Source organism: Cydia splendana, chromosome 14 (assembly GCF_910591565.1).
Source record: "Cydia splendana chromosome 14, ilCydSple1.2, whole genome shotgun sequence".
NCBI classification, from domain to species: domain Eukaryota; kingdom Metazoa; phylum Arthropoda; class Insecta; order Lepidoptera; family Tortricidae; genus Cydia; species Cydia splendana.
This window is the reverse complement of record NC_085973.1, coordinates 15,532,509-15,556,109: the sequence shown is the minus strand read 5'-3', so window position 1 is coordinate 15,556,109 and position 23,601 is coordinate 15,532,509. Positions and strand designations below refer to the sequence as shown.

Here is a 23,601-nt window from a genome sequence, read left to right as displayed (position 1 = left end):
TTTTATTAAATACTTACTTATAATAAAAAAATCATTCATACATTTACGTGCAAATGTTTGAAAATGGCGTAATCAACAAATAATTGGTTGTAATGTAACGACGACATGAATTCGCGATTTCACTTTCGATTTGGTTCATCAGCGTTTGTTATTCACATAGTTTGTATGACGTTGCATTCCATTACCGCTCCACGCGGTAACTCATCTCAAACGCACTTATTTAGTCGAGCAGTGGACACCACTCAAGTGAATGATGTCGTAAGTATTCCAGAATCGTGGTACCAATTAGAAAACTGGAATACTTGCACTAATTATGAGCATAATTGGAGGGTTTTTCAAGCGCGACAATAACATCTGGTTCTTATAAAAACTATAACCATTATGGTTAGTTAACTTCCAAACCTACCCCAAAGTCGTTAATACCTCAGAACGACTTTTTAATGTCGAAATATAAATTATATCATCCCCCATCCGGCTCCACTACAACTAATAACCTTGCTAATTAAAACCACAGACTAGAACTCAGTATAGCAATTCGCGAACTAATCACGGCACGCTGACGGGGAGGAACATTTGCGGATCTCCCAATTTCGGCTCGAAACGAATGTTCACTTTTGTATCTCCGTCGCCCACTTCCAGGAAACTGTTCCAGTCGACCATCCAGTAGAATCCGTTTTTTCTTGGCGGCGGGAGTTCGGAGTCCCCTGGCATCTCAGGAGCAGCGCCGCCAAACGACTCTTCCAAGTCAGATATCGATGCACCCGAATCTGTATCTGCTGAAGATGCCGCATTATCTGACACTCCTGAGTCGTTTTTTAGATCAGTAGCAACAGTCGTCGGGGCTTCTGCTTCCTCTGTGCTATTCGCCTGTCTTTTACTCTGTTCACTTCCAAGGACAGTCTTCGTGTCTTCGACCGGGCTGGGTCCTTGTCCTAACGGTATCACCTTCATTGAATCGTAATCAAAGGGCTCGAGAAGTGGCAGCGGGTCACTATTAGAAGATTTCGTTTTGCGACTCTTTGGCAAATCTAAGGGCAAATCAACTTGCTGGGATTCAGATGTATCTAACTCAAAGAGTGGTTCTGGACGCAGTGGTTCGTATAAATAATTACTTAAAGCCTGATTTCTAGTGGCGGCTGATGAATTGAAATCTGTACTGGGCGATATTAGATCGTAAGATAGTAATATATTCTCTGGAAGTTGAACTGTTCCATCTATGACTTTTGCTGGAGGCAACGGTTTGAATCCATCAAGAGGCAGTAAGAAATGATCATTCCCTGAATTACTTTTTATTCCATGGGAGTCAAGGAACGCTTGTAATTCAGCAGGAAAATCTTCTATATTTGCTAACGCCAAATCATGATTATTCTTTAAAGTCTGCTCAAGTTTTTTATTTTTGAGATCTTTGGGGTTAGGTTTTGGAGTCGTTTTCGGGAGGGCTACGACTTCTGTCCTGGGAGGTCTGGTGTATAGCTCCTGTAAAGACGAACCGTCTCTCGGCGTATATGGTAATACGACAGTTAGGGTTGGTTGGGCTTTGGTTGTACTTTCGACTGTAGTTTTAGTCGGGCCTGTAGATGACACATAGCTTTCCCTTTCATCTGGTACAAGATTGTCTTTGAAATCCGGTGTTGTAGTTGTTGGCGCAGGACTTATTTCATTTTCCTTTGAACTCGGAGTTGTTGTTGTTGATTTTTCTGTACTAGTTTGCTCACTAGAAGTGGAGGTGCTCTTAGCGTCTTCAGCCCTGATGTCGTTGAGCAGTTCCAGGATCTCTTGCCTCGTGAGGCGCGGCAGCTGTGCGTTGGCCTGCAGGATGCTCTGTACTTGCAGTACTGTCTTCTCCACGTCCACGGCTGGACGCGCAGCGATCGCCACTATGCTGGTTATTAACAAAAGCAGCTTCATTATCTGGAACAAATGAAAAATACTCAGTCATTTATTTGCACAAAGTGGGTTTACAAATTTTGTAAGTGTGAAATGCTAAATAATAAGATTGGCTCTACGCTACGAACTGCAAGATCTCTTTCTATATAGGTCAAATTCATGTTCAACAAATCAAATTCACCAATTCGTAAAAAAATATGCAATGTTTTATTGTATGGCATAAACCGGTACATATTTCTTTACTGGCTTATATTCTCTAAAGTTATTCATGTCAACTATATTTGTAAGAATATTATCTTATTTCTTCAATTCAATTATTCTCCGATACGTATCTAGTTTTGATAGACTCACGAAATTTCTCATTTGCCTAACTTTAAACAACTAATTCAAACATTTCAATATTAATGCTGACTTCAACAGAAACGTCAAATGACCCGAATTGTGACTCAAAACGGAACTCACCCACTATCATGCCGTAATCTTAACTTAGTTAACAACTTCATTAGCAAGTCCCGAATGTCTGACACAACATTGTACCAAGTTATATCAGAAACTATTGATAAGTCGAAGTAAAGTTCCTTCATGAGGTTGCCCCGGTAATTTCGGTACACGGCAGCAAGAAGTTGATAACTCGAGAAGTAAAATTGAAGAAATTTGAACTTAAAATAGAAATACTTAAGGTTCATATTTCTTCAATTCTGTGTCTCGAGTTGTCAACATCTTTCCGCCGTGTATAGATTTATAAGTCGGGTAACAGACGGTGTTGGTTTTGCTCAAGAGTCTTAGGCTGTGCTTTTAACTTGTAACAACCGTATGTGTCATTCAAAAGCTCGTTCAATTACTTAACAAATGTTCGTGGAATTGAATAGTATTTCTATTTAACTGGTTTGTCAATGTAACATAATTAATTATTGTTGTTAGTAGTGAGTACGACTAGAGAAAATATTGACAAATATGTCTCTTTCTAACAAAAGATCAAGCAAAGAGAAAAGATAGTCAAAATAACAAATAAGAACAAGCGATTATCAATGGCTTGAGACTTGACAGGCGTTAACTTATAAGTCAACATGCCAGCATAATTTGGAAGCAAATTTTTAGTTAACTTTTTTTAAACACAATAGCGAAGGGAAAAGAATGTGTCAAGGAAAATGATTGTCAAATAGGTCACTCGAGAGTCTCGAGACGTTACGTGTTCGTGACGAGTCACGTAATGTTCACGGCTCATTAGGATTCCGCTGGGCGATGACCAAGGTTATTCCCACGTAATATTTTTACGATTGAGGCATAGTACGATGGGCTGACTTATTATCGTAGCCTACTATAGCCATAGACTCGCCAGGGCAGCCAGTAGAAGTGTAAACTACAAAAGTACCTACTTGGTAAGTAAGGTAAAATAGTAGTAAAAAGTAAGTAGTACCTAGTAGTGGAGTAGTAGTGGTAGTAGTAAGGAAGTAAGTCAAATTTGACATTAACAATCCACACAACAGAATCATGTGCTGATTTGATGTGGATACGACAGATGTCGAATAAGCCCCCTGTTTTCATTTATAACCAATCTGACATACCTAATTATGGGCCTTGAATTATGGCTTATGATTCTATTCTTCTTCTTCCCCGATTCCTCATGACTGAGAGTCGCGACCACATGAGGTCGTTATTTTGTGCACCAAAGCTCTCCTTTCTACACGATTTTCCGCATTCCTAATAATAGGCGCCTGTGTAGATCCCTGGCAGGCCTTCTTTACATTGTCCACCCAGCGGGTTGGTGGATGTCCACTACCCCGTCCTCCATCCACCTCATTCTTTCCATTATATTATGTATATCTATCTTCGAGCAACACCGGGAAGGGAGTCGGCATTCGCACTATTTCCCCTCTGCCAAAGCACATGCACACAACTATAGCGCGGTACGTGTTGTGGCTCCTCCCTTCCGACGTGTCGGAAGCCGGTGTTGCTCGAAGCTATCTATAGTAGAATCTAAAATTTGAACAGTAGATATTGTTTGTTACGAATCAACAGATCAAGCTACAGTGGATACTTGATATACAACCAATTTTCTGTAGACACTAGCTGGGATTTTTCCTAGAGTAATCTTGAGGTCATAAAATATTGATGGTGAAATATAACACTACAACGGCAGTGTTGGGAGATATATGAAGCCTGGTTTTGTGAAGAAAACAATATTTTTTGAAGACACTACCACAATAATAATAAATATAGGTAAAGTTAGACCAAGAAAAGTCTGCAGCGATTTTGATAGCCCACGCAGTGCAAGTGTTATTTTAAACGTCAAACGGCTATGAAATTATGACGTATGAATAACACTTGCACTGCGTGGGCTATCAATATCGGCGCAGACTTTTCTTGGTCTAACTATAGAATAGTAAGATCAATACGGGTAAGTGTGGCATACGTCAACGTGATGAAATAGGCGCCAGTTTAACTCTATTTATTACCGGAAGTAATTCAAAACTCTCAACGGTCGATACCTAAGAGTATGTGAATATGTAGTAGGTACTCGTATAGTGTGTAGCTTTCAAATAGAGCTCGACGGCTAATCATATTGTCTATTGTTAAGTAAAACCGCACGTGCTACTTACCTGCAAAAAAGGGTCTTAATTATTCTATTTGGCACCTGAGCGCGGGCTAGTCCAACGCTCAAAAAACCAGTGTAGGTGCGCTCTCCGATAACGCGCCTTTATTACGCATCTCGATGACACATTTTAGACTGGTTCTGTAGCGTTCGACTCGCCGGCACTCAGTAACTGAAGTACGTATTTTTTATGCAGGTGGTTGTGGCACGTGGCACGAGCGGTTTTACTTAATAATAGACAATAGGATTAGCCGTCGAGCTCTATTTGAAAGCCACACACTATACCTACTTACACATATTTTTATTTTACTCAGATTATTCCTACCTAAAGCCTACCTAAGGTAAGGTATTTAAGCCTAATATTGAGCTCGGGTGACAGCTGAAGGGATAAGCAGGGTCGAGGCCGTAATTCAGCTCGAGTGTGATAAAATTCAAATCTAATTCCAATTCAATCTGATAACTATACGTCGCTCTCACACATATGTGATTGCGCGTTAGAAGGAAGGGGTGCAACAATATAATTGTACAAAAAAATATAACGTGGAATATTTTTTATGTGAATTGACCTTAGAGCCGAAGGTGGACACGGTGACAGCTTATTTAACCGCCTTCTAAAAAGCCAGGTTGTTAAAAGAATGTAAGAATTTTTACTATCAACGCTCGGTTCGAAAGTTTTCTTAACCCTCTCCTAGTCGGTTATAACCGATACTTTACTTTCGACAGTAAACAATATTCCGTCTCATTCCACATTTTAAGAGGAAAAGAGAAAACCATCAAAGTCCCGGCATTATCTCTTCACGCACTCACACACGCGTAAAACAATTTTCATCACACTCGCTCAGTAAATGTGGAATTGCACGCAGGTTTAGCGGGAGTTACAGAAAAAGCGTTCTCCCGAGGGAGTTATGAAGTTTCTAGTGCCATAATTAACAGTTTTTGGTCTTTATACTTAATTTTTGTATCGCAAGTGTGATGAAAAACATTGTGTGTAACTCGGGGCGTAATAATATTGCAAACTCAGTCTATAAATCACTCCGGCAAGCCGTCGCGATTTAACTTACTCTCGTTTGCAATATTCAACTTACGCCCTTATGTTGCACAATGTACTAATCTCGTCTTCATAAAACTATGAGGTACCTTTTACCATCGAAGACAATGTTTCTTACTCTGTTTTGCGAAAGTTGCTAGATGAATTAATAGTTGCTAAAAAGTTGTAACTTACAAAAGGTAACAATCGTCGGTAGAAAAACATTAATCGATATAAATTTGCAACAAAATAATTAAAAAAAAAGTTAAATCTGTACGGAGATGGACGAGTCCGACTCGCACTTTTCCGGTTTTTAAATTTTACTCAGCTTACTATTTATTTGAAGAGGATATGGCAGGACAGAAATGTCACCAAGGCCACCAAAGTCCAATTAGTGCGGTTTCTAGTATTCCCTATATTACTGTATGGTGCTGAGACATGGACAGTGAAGGAGCGAGAGAGACAAAGAATCGACGCACTCGAAATGTGGTGTTGGAGACGAATGCTCAAACGTTTCGTACAAACGTCTCCATAGTTGAAGAACTCAATGCGTTGGACGGATCAGATAAAAGCCCTTACCAACACCCCACTTAACACATGTGCCAGAGAAGCATCTGCCAGGGAGAATTGGCGTAGAATCGTTCGTCGTTCAACGTGACCACGACTGCTCTGCCAAGAGTCATTCGACGGTATAAAACTATTTATTTAGTTAAATATCAATATTTTAATACGTACTATCGGATCTGAGCCATGTATATACCGCACGAAAAACATTTCAATTACATTTTACGTTTCTACATATCTTTATTTGTAATAACGAAGTGTCTTCAAAGCAGTTATGGTGTAATTCAGTTTTTATGTCAGTGTAATGTACGACATAACTTGAAATGTGTGTCAAATTTACGACAAACAGTTAGGAGAGACGTAAAAAGACAAAGACGCGGGACGGATATGAAGTTATGAAGTGATGTTGTATAATATAATACGCGGAAACACCTCTGCAATTGACAATTTATGTGAGCCCAACCAAGTGACAATCTTAATGAAAAAGTTCCGTGAGGCATAGACATATTAAATAACAAACGAGTCACTCATTTTAAGTCGAAACTCGACATGTTTCGCTCCATAGCGAGTAGTTTCAACGGGAGCCGCCACCGTCACGGCTCGGCCACGACATCACGCGACTGACGACGGCGACAGCGAAAACCATAGGTGGGAATGAAAGGTCCGATCGCTGTGACTCGTTCCAACCTACGATTATCGCTGCCGCCGTCGCAAGTCGCTCAATGTCGAACAATCGGTCGCGGAGAGCTGCAGCCCGCAGTCTGCGTCGGTCCGCCAAGCCGTTGAAGCTCCTCGGTAAGCAGCAAATCATGTCGAGCAATTTTCGACTTAAAATACGTGAGTGACCCGTTTTTATCTTGTATAGAAAACGCCAATCGTAATTAATCGATTCGAGAGTGAGGTCCTAAAATATTTACGGCGTTGCATGAACGAAAGATTTTTGATGATTTTTTTTATATGGGGGCCACTAAGCTTTATCTTGATATCTATATCATTTAAGCTACTAGGCCAAGTTTGGTATCGTTTTCGTATAAATCGGGGATGCCGAATTCATTAATGACACCGTTCCAAAGTAAAAACACATAAAATATATTAAAAATACTTTTTTTAATTCATATCGTATATGTATAGTCCACTAAAACTATTTAAGGCTACCCCCGCACCATAAAATCCCTGCCAATTGACCCCTCCAAGTACTGGGCATTTTTTACCCTACAGAGTGTATTCATATGGACGAGACATTCATCACAATTACCGGTGTATTCACAGGGTGTAGTGGCGCGGAATGGAGGCCTGTAACACATCGTATCTCATATTTATGGCCTTTTACTATTTATTGTCGGGAAAGGAGTCGTTCTGCGTGATTCTGCGCTTTTTAATGTGGCCATGGGAAATAAGGCCAGGGAATGACGTATACGGACGTAGTTATTTCAGGTTTGGTATAAATACTCGCATAATGTGGTTACAAGCTTTTAATTAACTTGCAATGTACCTAACCTAAACTGTAAAGTGTCTAACGGCTATTTTTTGAAAAAGAAACTTTATAGTTATTTATTGCTTAAGTAGTTTTATTACAGCACTTGCTGAAATCGATGAAACAGAAAACGCTATAACCGTTTACGAAATAACTGACACGCTTCATTTAAAAACGGTATTTAAAACCTAAATCCGACGGAAAACGAAACCCTCTGTTCGTAAATAATTTATAACCATAATTTACTTCAATGAATTCTTCCACACCACATAATGTATCAAATATTAGCCAATCATAATTGCATTGAGTTCTTTGATAAGTAAGGGATTCCGGGAAACTCGAGAGTCACACAGACGAAGTAACGCCCATTTTAAAACTAGTATATAGCTGAAATGACACGGGCATTTAAGTAACATGCCAGGGAGATTTTGGTATTATACTGAGCAACGTTTACTATTGGACCAACCCCGAACTCATGAAAAAAAATTTGGCTGTTTCATACATTTTGGCTGGTCCATTTTCTATGGGAGGGTTTTTTTTTTCGAGATTTCAGGGTTGGTCCCAGTTTTTATCTTCTCAGTGTATCATTATTCGGTCTCGCCTGGGTGCAAGAGCGATAGGTGAAGTGTTGATAGGTCAATGGAATCTCATTATTTTCACACAGACACAGCTCATATCATAACGCTATCGCTAATAAGTAGGCCTATGGATATGGTGCCGTTTACACTATCTAGTATCTGGCCTATAACCACGAAAATCGAAGTTCGCAAATTGCGGGCATTTTTCTCTGTCACTCTAATTACGCCTTCATTGGAGTAAAAGAGAAAGATCCCCGCAATTTGCGAATTTCGGTTTTCGCGGTAGCGCCTCTGACACGATATCGGTTATAGCTTATAGCATTAGGCAAAGGATATATTATATACCTATCTAACTACTTATAGATGTTATACTCATACATAAGGAGCACAAAAAATAATTCGATTTTTATTTCATTACCTACGAATGAATCGATTTTTGTTGATTACCTAATCAAGGAAGGTAAGATTTTTGGCATACTATTCATTTTAGTTGCACACGTTTTTAAACATAAGCTTTTCAATTTCTCTTTCGGTAAGCACAGTTATAGCTTGCCCAGCCGCGACTAACAAGCAACTGTACAGTCACCTGCAATAATATGTTACTCTTTGAAGGCCGCAAAAATATGTGACACGCTCCTATGGCTCTACAAATAAGATCGTGTCAGATATTTTTGCGGCCTTCGTTGTGTAACATATTATTGCAGGTGACTGTACCTGTGACTTACCTGGAGTTGTAATATATATTATCATTGACACTATGTGCATTTAGTGTTAATGATCACTAATAATAGGTACGAGTACATCTCAATCAATGGATCCAAAATCCTGTCTTGGGTTGAAACGAAAATTCTCTCTTTCCAAGGACGGATTTGTAGCGGCAGAATATAACGAAGCTATTAGTAAGTACATTTTTGACTTCAAAAAACGACCGGCCTATTTGACTGAACTAAAAGTGCCCACGTGGCCTATTTGCTGAATAAATGTTGAAGTTTGACACTTATCTGACTCATAACACTGAAAGTTTTTCTTACATTAGTTTTGATAGGCTGAAATAAAATTCTACATATACTTAGTTATGTCAAACATCCTGCGCGCATTACAATATTTGACGTTGACAAAATGCGCGCAGTACAGTTGAGTTGCTCACGGTACAATTCCCGTAGGTAGGGTAATTTTTGAGATCTAGTCAGACTTTTATAGTTAGAGATTAATATTAATTCGTTGCGGATGTGCAATATTTATCGCTGGGTAGGTACTGTATCTTCTCGTAACCGTACGTTAGATTCTAAGTGTAAACCAATATAATACGTATCGTCGACATATCACGTCGCGTTATGTACATAGGGCTTTTCAACTAATCACGTTTAACGTAGGTATATTAGTGGTTCACGTATTAACCACTAATTACGCATATTATCGTCTATCGGACACATAATAAGCAATTAATGTATTTCCTGTTTATGTCACCCAATATTAGCAATATTACCACAATATAGTATTAGACAGCTCCCACGCTTATAAGCTTATACGCTAGAAAAGGTTATTGTCAAAAATTTCATCTTTGATACAAGGTTTTATCTGACATTAAAATTAGATTTTAATCATGTTATTTACCTATCGTGCGTCTCGCCCGCAAGACAAATACAAGCGAAACGGAGGATAATTGAATTACATCAGGACATCACATAGATGTCATTCTGATGTCAAAGTACGTTCGAATTTGCCTGTAGGTACATCTAGAAGTGATCTGTGACAGTACAACACGCAATAATAAAGTTACAAAATTCAACTCGCAGTTTCCAATTTCATGTTGTCGTATATGTTAGACGTGCATATAAACTATTGGATTTCTGAGGTATTGTACAGAAGTATCTAGAATCTAGTTAGACTTAGCATTATTATGTCGCGAGATCGAAGTTATCGAATATGCATGTACACAACTTGTGGCAAACTTGTTCGCCATACTCAAGTACAGACATATATTGGAACAAATTTGTGTTTATATCACTTTGTATTAATTTAAAGCTAGATTTAAATTGAGATACTTAATTAAACTATTTATATTTATAATTCTCATAAAGATCTGGTAACAAGATGCGCAGAAAAAACAAACACCCCCATGTCTTTCAATTATCAGCAACATCTTAGTTCACCAACAGTGGACAGAATTAGCAATAAAGATTATAGTTACCGATGCGAACGATGGTACGTACTAAAAAAATATCACACTTAATTTCAATATCATGCCACCAACATGAGAGGTCTAAAGCTTCGAGCAACACTGGGAAGGGAGTCGGCATTCGCACTACTTCCCCTCTGCCAAAGCACATGCCCAACAGGGCATGCACACAACTAGCGCGGTGCGTGTTGTGGTGACCCATCCGTACACAAAAAGAGATCAAGTAAGATTTGTCTTTGACTTGTGTCATTTTCTATGTATTTGAGTCGTCATTACAGATTGGATTTTGTATGTACCTAGTGACTCTAGTGAGTGAGAAGTGCGAATGTGTGCACATTTCCCCCCGCAAAAAATGGCAGAACGATTCGTCGTATTACGGTAAGATATTGCTTGGACTTCTCCCTTCCGACGTGTCGGAAGCCGGTGTTGCTCGAAGGTCTAAAGTAATAAATGTCTGCGAGTAGGAAGCTTATTATATGTTTGAAAAGAAAACGAGTGTATATGAAGTTGGTCGAGTTTTGTATTTATTTCGTACTTCCTTTAACGTCTCACAGCGCTGTGATATTTATTTTGTACCGGAACTTGCAGCTTCAAGGAAGTGCAGGTAAGTTATGAACACGTTTTATAAGTGAAACTTGTTAGGTAATACTTATCTGCTCTGCACAATAGGTGGTGATTCGAGGCCGATTCTGAACTTGAAATCTGAACTTTATGTATTGTTTTTATGATACGACATTAACAGACCTTCGCGCGCACCAATTAGTGCAAGTAGTAGAAGATCCGGCCGCAAATTTTCTAACCGACTTGATACCACGATGAAATGCACAATGGTTTCCCATAAAAGTGATGCTAAGTCCGAATTCGATAGTCTGCCACGGCGGAACTTGCCGAAAGTACGAAAAAGAAGGCCACTTCCGGTGCGAAAAAAGGGGCTGATTTAACCCATCTGATACCGAAATAATAGTTATGGCAGCAGTTAGAAATTTACATGTAGACAGAGAAAAGCGAAGTCTGCCAGTATTTTTTTTGCCAGAAGTGCTTGGCAGACGCTCTCAAAGGTGGCCACCGGGACCCCTAATTTAACCCAGATACCACCATGAAACCAATTCCAGTCGGTAGGTATGAACACTCATGTCAGGAATATATAAGTCTGCCAAGGCTTTTCCTGCCGAAACACCTTGGCAGACGAGATTATGTGAGCAAGGTAACCATCGGTTACCCTACACTAACCCATCTGATACCACCATGAAACCAATTCCAGTCGGTAGGTATAAACCCCCATTTTAGGAATAAATAAGTCTGCCAAGGTTTTTCCTGCCGAAACACCTTGGCAGACGAGATAATAAGCAAGATGACCATCGGTTACCGTACACTAACCCATCTGATAATTACCACGATGAAACCAATTCCAGTCGGTAGGTATGAACCCTCATTTCAGGAATATATAAGTCTGCCAGGGCTTTTCCTGCCGAAACACCTTGGCAGACGAGATTATGTTAGCAAGGTGTACATCAGTTACCCTAATATATCAACCCATCTGATACCACCATGAAACCAATTCCAGTCGGTAGGTATGAAACCCCATTTCAGGAATATATAAGTCTGCCAAGGCTTTTCCTGCCGAAACACCTTGGCAGACGAGATTATAAGCAAGATGACCATCGGTTACCGCACACTAACCCATCTGATACCACCATGAAACCAATTCCAGTCGGTAGGTATGCACCCTCATTTCAGGAATATATAAGTCTGCCAAGGCTTTTCCTGCCGAAACACCTTGGCAGACGAGATTATGTTAGCAAGGTGTACATCAGTTACCCTACATTTACCCATCTGATACCTTGTTTGACAAGTCCAGTCTGCCAACGCCTTGGCAGACTTATATATTCCTGAAATGCGGGTTCATACCTACCGACTGGAATTGGTTTCATGTAACTGATGTACATCTTGCTAACATAATCTCGTCTGCCAAGGTGTTTCGGCAGGAAAGGCCTTGGCAGACTTATATATTCCTGAAATGAGGGTTCATACCTACCGACTGGAATTGGTTTCATGGTGGTATCAGATGGGTTACTGTACGGTAACCGATGGCCATCTTGCTTATAATCTCGTCTGCCAAGCTGTTTCGGCAGGAAAAACCTTGGCAGACTTATATATTCCTCAAATGGGGGTTCATAACTACCGACTGGAATTGGTTTCATGGTGGTATCAGATGGGTTAGTGTACGGTAACCGATGGTCATCTTGCTTATTATCTCGTCTGCCAAGGTGTTTCGGCAGGAAAAATCTTGGCAGACTTATATATTCCTAAAATGGGGGTTCATACCTACCGACTGGAATTGGTTTCATGGTGGTATCAGATGGGTTAGTGTAGGGTAACCGATGGTTACCTTGCTCACATAATCTCGTCTGCCAAGGTGTTTCGGCAGGAAAAGCCTTGGCAGACTTATATATTCCTGACATGAGGGTTCATACCTACCGACTGGAATTGGTTTCATGGTGGTATCCGATGGGTTAAATTAGGGGTCCCGGAGGCCACCTTTGAGAGCGTCTGCCAAGCAATTCCGGCAAAAAAAATACTGGCATACTTCGCTTTTCTGTGTCTACATGTAAATTTCTAACTGCTGCCATAACTATTATTTCGGTATCAGATGGGTTAAATCAGCCCCTTTTTTCGCACCGGAAGTGGCCTTCTTTTTGGTACTTTCGGCAAGTTCCGCCGTGGCAGACTATCGAATTCGGACTTAGCATCACTTTTATGGGAAACCATTCTGCATTTCATCGTGGTATCAAGTCGGTTAGAAAATTTGCGGCCGGCTCTTCTACTAAAGCGAGACGTCTCGGCGTCTCGGTTATGACACGACTCAAAGTGGATTTCGCGCGCAGCAATTTTACAAAGCAAAAATTTTACAGACTTAGACTTTTTATTACAGAATAAAGCTGACGTTTTTTTTTTGTCAGTATTAAACAAAAAAACATTAAGAAACTAGACTAAACAATGCCTCAAGGGCCTATTTTAGATTTAAAATAGTTATTAATTTCGTTTAGTCGTAGTACCACTGTATAAGTTTATATTGTATGTAAATAAATGATTTTAAAAATATTTATCATGCAAAAAAAAAAAGAAACTAGTCCAAAACTGTATAAACAATTTTAATACGAAAGCTGCTCCAGTCTAGGACGTGTTATGACCTAGATCGGAACCTAGTGTAGTGCGACTAACTTGCCTTATACAGAACTTACTCCAAGTCTCTTCAGCTTTCTAGGGTAATACTAATAATGTTTTGAAATGCTTTTAAAACTGCTTTCTTTTCTTTATTCTGTGAAAATGTGTCTGGCATACACAGCAATGGGGTTATTTCTTTTATTTATACTCTAGTCGTCCACAAATCAAAATTTCCAAACACAAATTCAATTTTGATAATGATAAAATAAACATTTTAAATACAGTAGAATGCAAGGCCTTTTAAATTTTAATAGATCTCCAGGCTCTATAAATAAAAATGTTTCATGTCGGTTTACGGAAATACTCCAAAAATATAAATAAATATACTTTGGCTCTTATAATTATTTTCAAATTAATAAAAACTCATTGAAAGAAGGTGGACTAATTGTGATGGGTGTGATTACTTTTGTTTTTAAATATGTTTTCTTGTAACCGGGATCAGATAATTTAACTGTTTTGTAGAGCGTCAAACCAACAATTATGATAATCATCGTTGATCAAATCAAGCTAACAACTGTTACGTGCTCACCACTCACCTCTTTTAATCTTATCTTATGTGCATACTCATAATTATGCATAAGGTAGAACAGCAGACAAATTTTTAAACGCTCCTACCAATTTTAATGACTAAAAATTCGAAAAAATTCAAACCCCTTTCGTTTGAATTTTTATAGCTGTGGTTAATTTACATAAAATCGAGTCAATTTTTTTTCTAAAAAAAATATGGTTGTCTGTAAAGTCGGTTAACGGACGATAATTTTGCGTGACAACGTCATAAGGAAACATTACCATTACCTTTACGTAACGTTACCATGGAGATCCGGTGTTCATCGATTTATAAAGGTGGCCACTGACGAGCCTTCCAACAGTCCAAATAGCGTCGCTGCAATCCAAAATCGTTCCGTGAATGTCAAAAACGTACAATGTTTAGTATTAGGATGCCGTCCATTTGGATGAATCCATTGTAACGGCATCCATTTGGAAGGCTCGTCAGTGGCCTGCTTAAGACGTTATCACGTTAAAAAAATCCAGTGAGGATAATGGGGACTACGTTTGTATGGAAAGTGTTTTTAGTGTTTAGCGTTTTTAGTTTAGTGTTTAGTGTTAGTTGTATATTTTGTTATTTTATTGTGATTTTGTTTGGCATGTGTTATTTTAATATTAAAGAAATTGAAACTGAAAGGCGGTTTCAGAGCGCTCATCCTCTTTCGTCCGAAGTTGCAAGTTCCAACTGTTCAGAGATTTTAGCAGATAAATTGCAAAACTGATAACGATTGCGATGCAAAAGATCAAAGACTGCTAAACGCCACAAAAACAATTTCAAAAGTAAATGCAGTAAATACACGCGGTTCAAACTCAGTTAATACCTTCTTCTTTTACTCTGATCGAAAGTGAAAGGAAGCCTCGTCTTGCGTGAGAATGTTCGAACAATATATGCTTACTGTATCGATAAATACCGTGACCAATGCGGCTTTTGTATGACAAGTTTATCTAATTAGCATAGGGGACGAGCGATGTACGGTGATATGTGATATTGTCGAGTTGGTGGTCGAGAGATATTATACAATATTGTGTAATATAAAAGTGAAGTTCGCATTAAAGTGCTGTTAAAAAAATATCGGTGATAAAGTCAGATATCTTAATTTTAATTGAAAGTCTTTAACTATGACTATAGTCTACTAGAAGTGTATGCCTGTATGGTCAACCTCGATATAGTCGCGCTATAATGGCAATATAAAGTGTCTCTAATTATCGCGTAGTAGATAAGGTGGTGGTACTAGTTCTCGACATGCTAATGCCCAATAGATGACACCCTGCTGTCACATGACTTAAGTTTCAAGATGACATGTGCTGGGGCCGCGTCGAGCACCAGTACCACCACCTTACCTATCAGAAAGTGATCGTTTCCTTTATCTGGTCGTTATTTCGTAATAATTGCAAGTCTTCAATCTTAACTTCTACTAAAATAGAATAATTAATGAACGCCCATAATAGTGTAATTTTATAATATTTATCGTTTGGGACACTCCAATATTTTCTTCAGCCGTGAATAGCTGCTTGGTAAAAAAACATTGGTAAAGCGATCGTGTGTGTTTACCTACGTATTACAGATAAATGGGGTAAATAACCTGCAAATAAATGACAGCTTGACAGGTTTTTTTGATATCGACAACATTGTTGTTCTATGAGGAATTTGAAAAAAATACTTGTCACATGACTGGATCGATTACTCCTTCATACTTTTCGATCTTCATTAAACTAATAAGCAAACACACTACAGCCCAGAACGCCCATGAACGGAGTGCGATATTACGAGTAGGTATTATGTGTATAAGCCTATCATTGCTTTTTATGTAGCTTGACATTGCTCCACTTGTAATAAATACGTAACTAATGTGCTTATTTACCATGTCTGCCTTGAGCGTGTTAAAAATACACTCAAGTGCAATGAGAACGGATCACCTCCGTGGCTAATCAAATTGATCATGAATGTAGGAAGTTAGTAGGAACGAACTGATTGTAAAATTAGATTATCATTAGGGGCATTCCAGAGCTGTCCCGTACCAACGAATTTTATTTCTTATATAAGGTAGGTAGGGAAGACTGGAAAAAGTGGGGGGGAGGCCTTTGCCCAGCAGTGGGACATTAAAGGCTCCCAATAACAATATATAATAAGGTAGGTACCTAAATTTTCTCAACATTTCAAGTCGGTGATTACTTATTTACACTGAGTATTTTTTACATCCATCAATAAACTCCTATAAGGTAACTAGAAATCTTCAGAATATTCACTGTTATGCGGGACAAAGGTACCTACATAATTTCGTGGAATACTCCATAACCAAATATTCAACTAATTTTACATCATAACAATACTTTTTATTTTTACCATATTTTAAAATTGATTGGATTGGATTTTGAGGTATTGTAAAATGTTAATTAATAATGATATAAAACCCAATATTCAACCCCAAAAGACATCAAATTTAATGCGCGTTAATATTAACAGTTGTCAGTATCATTTAAATATAATATTGATAGTGTAACATTTTTCACTATTGTCATTAGCAATTCACAGACGACATACAAAATCAAAATATATATACATATAATTCTGTATATCGTCACCTAGCACCCATAATACAAGATTTGCTTAGTTTGGGGCTAGGTTGATCTGTGTAAGATGTTCCCTAATATTTATTTATTTAAAATAGGTAGACACAGTATACATTATTTTACTTAAGTTACATTAAATTAAAGAGTTTCTAACCTTATTTTCCCCTATATATTTTGCAGAGTCCATCGAAAGCGTAACGTAAAATGATCAGACATTGGTATTCACTGTTACGCTTCAGCGCACTATGCATGCATGTATTAGCTTCGAACCAAGTTTGATGACTTTATCAAACTCATGTCGAACTAGATATGTCATAATCTAGATGGGGAAAGTCATGCTGCCGTGTTGAGTGGTAGTCTTGGTTAGAACTACAGTCTTTTGAGTCTAAATTAAAAAAAACACGATTCGTTTTTAAGAGGGAAGAATAGCTACTGACAATAGGTACTTTTTTGATGAAATTTAGATTTCGGGAGAAAACGGTTTTAAATCCTAACAAATCACTTTGGCTTCAGCATAATACATTCTAGGTTTGTAGGTTTCGCTTTAAGAAAATATATTTTATTTTATTTATTGCAAATTTTGAAAAAAGACAAACCTATAAACCTAGTCTTTCATTATAAACTGAAATAAATGTCATATACTAAGAAAAAGTGACCAAGGCCTCTAGTGCCCCAGGCTGGAATCGAACCAGCGTCCTCTACTGTCGCGGCAGGTGCCTAAGCCACTCGGCCACCGGGCCACAGCGGCATAGGTCAAATTTTCCAAGTATATGCACTTTTTACTGAAGGCTTATAATATGGCGCCCCCTAGTCTTTCATTGTGTCAATAACGGTACTAAAAAATTATGGAGAATGGAAAATATGTAATTAGAAGAGTGGAAATACAGTTTCTCTTTTTCTATGGCCCACACTGTGAACTGTACATCGGTGGACCTTAGCGGCTACCGCGAAAACCGAAATTCGCAAATTGCGGGGATCTTTCTCTTTTACTCCAATGAAGGCGTAATAAGAGTGACAGAGAAAAATGCCCGCAATTTGCGAACTTCGCGGTCATAGGGGCTGTCCATAAATTACGTCATCGATTTTTGACGATTTTTGACCCCCCCCCCCCCTAAAATCATCCAAAAATCATGCTTCGAATGACCCCGTTTCCTCCTACATCATGCTACCATCATCCGATGTCCAGACCCCCCCCCCCCCTAATTTGAAATGACGTAATTTATGAATAGCCCCATAGCCCTTATGCCTTTTGTAATAAGGTCCACGATGTACAGTTAGGAGTGTTGCTGTACGGAGTATTCTGCCCTCTTAAGAGTTTCAGCGTTTACGCCGCTTACACAATTAATGTTGGTCTCTTTCTGCCTTTAGAAGTTAAGATACCATAAAGTTATTTAATCAGACTAATTATACTAGTGGCTCTGTGAGCTGTAGACCTCGCGAGCAGAGCTTGAAACAACATGGTGCTAAGAGCTTTAAATATAGTAAATAAAAAAAAAACAATACGAAATTTATGTGTAAAAAAATACAAAAAGTTATAATATCCCAGCATACAATTACTGGGGATCGAACCCAGACCCTCTGTGCAAACAGAAAAAGCGAACGTTTACAAATTGAGCCAAATAGTTCTTAGATGGGTTGACGAAATTTAGCTACTCCTTCTCAAATTAAAATTAGTTAAAATTAAATATCTCAATACCTCCGAAACCAGCGAAATAAATTTTCTGAATTTTTGGCCATTTCATCTATAAACATATCTCAAAAAGAAAACACTCGTATGGTACCGATACCACTATTTGTTTAGGCGCGAGCTATCACGACTCCGCCATTTTAAAAAAATTCAAAAAACCGGACGGACAAAAAATTTTTATTTAGACATAGAATCCAGTCACAAAATTTCACGAGATTCGGTTAAGAATTGCGACCTGTAGAGGAGAACATCCGGACATACAAAAGCAAAATGCTCCAGTCGAAACGTAGACCTTCGCTACGCTCCGGTCAATTAATGAAAATATTAATTATCAGTAATGGAAAAATAAATTGGTCAATTCGAAATCCCTTTGAATTTTGAAAAAGGAGTAAATAGTTGATTCGCCCTGACCAGCAAAATTGATAAAAGCGGTATCCTATTTCTTATTGTTTCTGATATTGATATGATCTGACTCGCTGAAAGTTGAAGATCGAAATTCTGTTATCTCTTTCACTCCTACATATTCGATCTATAGAAAGGGAGCTAGACTAACGGACGAAAGAAATGGATCACAGGCCCTTGATGGTGCGCGCGAAATGCACTGCGAGTCGTGAGTCGTATCATAACAATACCAAAATTTTAACAGATTTTAAAAACAGTGCACCGCTCCAGGGTAACTTGTTTGAATGAATTAATCATACAGCTCATTAATAATTAATTAACATAATACTGTCCACTTAACAAGCACTCATAATGGTTTGCTAATGACAAATTAAATGTGGAAAAACCACAATGTTATTTCGCGGAGTGTTTAACCTGCAGGTATTTTCAATATAGAATCCGTCTACTCTACACCGACTTTGGACTGACAAAGTATAATAGTGCCATTATAAACGCCATATTTTCAAATAGTAACTTGATTTTTATTTTATACCACATCGGTGGCAAACAAGCTTACGGCCCGCCTGATGGTAAGCAGTCACCGTAGCCTATGGACGCCTGTACCGAACTTATGAAAGTAAAAACAATTTTCTTCCACCGGAAAATGTCAATTTCCACATCCGACTAGAGTCGGACCAAACTACCTCTGCATGACAAAGTTTGGCAATGTCATCACTAATGTCAAATTTGTATGAAAATATGGCGTAATGACACTTTTTCACTTTGTTGTAGGTAGGTATTAAAATTGGAGCAAAGTAAACTTAGACGGACTTACCTACCTTATGGATATCGATTCGAAATATGGACGCCACTAAAGGGGCCCACAGATTACCAGTTCGCCGGACGATATCAGCCTGTCAGTTAAACGCAAAAGGTAACAGTTCCGAACAACTGACAGGCTGATATCTTCCGGCGAACTGGTAATCCGTGGGCCCCTTAACGACCCTGACTTAATAATCAAAAGTAGAAACACCATACTCCTCAATCACATGCTAATCATAAAACTTCCATAAACCGTATTTATGTTAAGTTAAGACTGAAAATCCCGCGACAAACGCAATAGGATGCCACGGTTGACCAATCGAATGACAAATCTCGAGATTGCTTAAAGAATTCTTGAAACATGTTGCAACAATAGGTCATATTGTTCAATGTGTGTTGGCTAATAGCCTTGGTAATACTAATTTTTGTATTGTTGAGCACTAATAAGGATTTTTTGAACGTTCTGCTTACCTGAGTAAACATTTTTCGGGTTCCGTACCCCAAGTGTAAAAACGAGACCCTATTACTATAATATTTTTCACATAGCTTGGGTGCGGTGACAGCTATCGTCTCCATACATTTTATAACCTTAAAATGAAAAATTGTATTGAGATGACAGCTGTCACCGCACCCAAGCTATGTGAAAAAAATTATAAGACTCCGCTGTCCGTCCCTTCGTTAGTTTGACTGTTTGTCACCAGGCTGTAACTCATGAACCGTGATAGCTAGACAGTTGAAATTTTCTCAGATAATGTAATTCTGTTGCCACTATAACAACAAATACTTAAAATAAAATAAAATAAATAGGTATTTAAGTGGGGCCCATACAACAAACGTGATTGTTTTGCCGTTTTTTGCGTAATGGTACGGAACCCTCCGTGGGCGAGCCCGACTCGCACTCAGCCGATTTTTTTTAGTATGAGGAGCTTCATGAGTGTAGCGACACGTAGAAAAAGTCGAGGTAAGTAAATAGGAATAAGTCTTAGCAGTGTAAATACCTAGAGATGCGCATAGATTATGCCCGTGTCATTAAAATATTTTATTAAAATTAAAATACGTTTCTCCTGTGTACATACACACAAAGAAAGGGTTTTAAGGCATCAATAATACTCAAATTCAACGTTTAAATTCGAAATCGTGCCCTGGCGAGAATTAAGTCAATTTACGTGAAAACATGTCCGCGGCGATCTGTCAAATTATTCGCACAGTTTCGAAATAACACGTTATATTCATATCACAACCCTGATACTAACGATAAAGTGGGATTGACAATATCCGAAATAATGATGAGATTGATATTGACAGTGTAGTGATGACACTATTGACAATGAAACGACTTGATAATCGAAATATGAATGAACGAAATGACAATGACAATATTACCTATTAAAAATTTAATATAGTGTATGGACAGCAAAAGTTTTTTATATAGATGGTCAAGCCAATCTTGTCAGTAAAAAAAGGCGCGAAATTCAAATTTTCTATGAGACGATATCCCTTCGCGCCTACATTTTTCAAATTTGCCGCCTTTTTCTACTGACAAGATCTGCTTGACCCAGTATAGTTCTTTACATAACTACATAAAAGAAAGTGGTATATTTTATACCTGGCACATAACCTTAGCGACAAAAAAAATCCAACGCCCTTGTAAAAAAACACACTCATAAATTTTCACTTCCACACATAAACACCTAAAATCGAAGCGACGCTGGGGGATACCAATAAACAGATAAACACAATATAGCACCGTCCATTTTGCCTGTAGGTTAAATAGCCCATTAAGGAACGTACAAAACAAATACCTACAGGTATATGTAGTTGAATTTTTTTAAGCTGACCGTGTAGAACTATGAGCTATCATATTCGTAAACGTGTGTGTAGTGGATAGTGACCCTGTCTGCTAAGCCGATGGTCCTGGGTTCGAATCCCAAGTATGTATATCGTCGCCTAGTACCCATAGTACAAGCTTTGCTGTGGGGCTAGGTTTGATCTGTGTAAGATGTCCCCTAATATTTATTTATTTATTTTATTTATAGTATGCTTAACTCGTTCGCGTCTTTCCTGTAGACATAGCAAAGTTATAGGAATCTCCAGCTAATTATTACCCTGCACCCTTACAAGCGGGATACATTTTTTCAATACTTGACTCAAAACGGGATATATATTTACCAGAGTCGTTAACTTTTACTATATTGTCCACAAAAGATTTTCTAAAAATGTGTATGAGTCGTATTAAAATATGTGACGTTCCACGGGAAAAGGTACCTTATGAGGGTTTCTAGTTTCGGAGATATTAAATGTTTTGTAAAGAGGTGAAAAAATGCTCATTTTTTTTTTATTGTGTGATCTGAAACCTTAATGCGTAACGTTTGTTTACCTGTTTTTATTTTTGTTATAAGTTAGTTATAAGCCTAGTAATGTCGTCTGAGAGTTTAGTAGAAAAGGTACCTTATGGAAAAAAGATTGAAAATTCCCAAAAAAACTAGTCAATACGGGAAAAGAAGTTTGGTAGAGAACTGTATTAGCATTCTGCAAAACTAATTTGATAATTTCAGTTCTGGTTGGGGCGCCTCGCAAATATTATAACCGTACATAGACCGACATCACAAATCCAAGTAGACTGCTATTATACCAAAGTTACTCTCGTCAAGTCTTTCTTAACTAGAATAATCTTCATTTGGTTTGGTCGCATGCAGTAAATCAGCCATTGGTTTGCTGAAAAATGCCAATACCCGACGCATTACCTTATGGAATATCTGAGGTCATTGAACCTCAATGCCGCTTATCTTCAATAGCAACCGAAATATATTATTGATAAGAAATAGACGATTTATACCATTACCAAAATATTATTAGTTTATCCTAACTGTTCCATCATCATCATGCCTCATCATGTAACTTGACCACAAGGTACCTTTTCATTACATACAAATTATTGGTCTTTTTTAAGATTATTATGACGAAGAACTAATTAAATTTGGGGCAGTTTAATGTAAATTAATATTTTCTATTCATAAAAGATAAACTGTAATATGATTGATATTTTGTAGTGATGTATTATTAGATTTATTTCCATAAGGTACCTTTTCGTAAATGTATGGAGCAAATACTGTTATTGTTATGTAAGTTTAAAGTGGCATAAGGGGTTAAATATAGTATTTAGTTGGGGTTTTAGGATTTATTTCATTTGAATGACAGAATTTCTTTCATATGTACTCAGAAAAATTGATTGTGTGTCACATTAAAAGTATAAATATTCAATTTTGTGATTTTATATGAAAAAGTCAGAAAATACATTTTCACCTCTAAATCGGTATTGTTTTTTGCATAAACTGTCTGTCAGTGTCGTTTTCTAATAGATAAAATTTAAATCTTGAGAGCTCATTGCGATCAATCGTGAAAATGAAATAAAACTTTATTTTCAAGAGATTGGTTAGTATACACATAAATCAGTCGATATCAAAAGTTTCTATTTGCATTACAGAACAAGTTGCAATATTTTTTTAATCTCAGATATATAAGGTATTATTATTTGTAGTCAACTATGTAACTTACTTCAGGAACATAGTTTTTTAGGCGGCTAAACTTAAAACTTCTCTATCGTAAAGTTGCTCATTTCACAACATTATTTTCAAAAAATCATATCTCTGTAACTACGCAACCTAGAAGGTTGATCTTTTATGTTATCGATAGCTTATTTATTGTAGATTACTGGGGTATGCATAACTCCATACCCGCCATAAGGTACCTTTGACCGTGGGACGTCACATATTGTTATTTAACACCTGTAAGTATTGTACAACACGAATGCAATTAAACAATTTAAATCTTGAAAACATATTACAATAGACTACAGATAGTTTTTTGGTTCCAAAACAAAAGAGAGTTCTAAGTTCTAACCAATATAACCTGTGACTTTTTAACCGCATGCACACATTTCAAACACACTTTTATACACAGAAACACAGTAAATATAAAACAGTAGCGCGACCTACCGTAACCGTCGCGCCGTTCGCTCCACGCCGCGGTGACCTCAGTACTGCTTGCCACCTCCACTGCAGTGGTGG

At 37.9% G+C, this 23,601-nt stretch overlaps 1 protein-coding gene across 1 annotated transcript; it reads right to left on the bottom strand.

Annotated features, from left to right (window-relative positions):
- Positions 1 to 23,601, bottom strand: LOC134796738 (uncharacterized). The gene is made up of 2 exons (XM_063768935.1): positions 23,530 to 23,601; positions 1 to 1,911 (listed from the first exon to the last, which is right to left on the bottom strand). The coding sequence occupies exon 2, from the start codon at positions 1,906 to 1,908 to the stop codon at positions 547 to 549; it is 1,362 nt and encodes a 453-aa protein (XP_063625005.1). The 5' UTR covers positions 1,909 to 1,911; positions 23,530 to 23,601; the 3' UTR covers positions 1 to 546.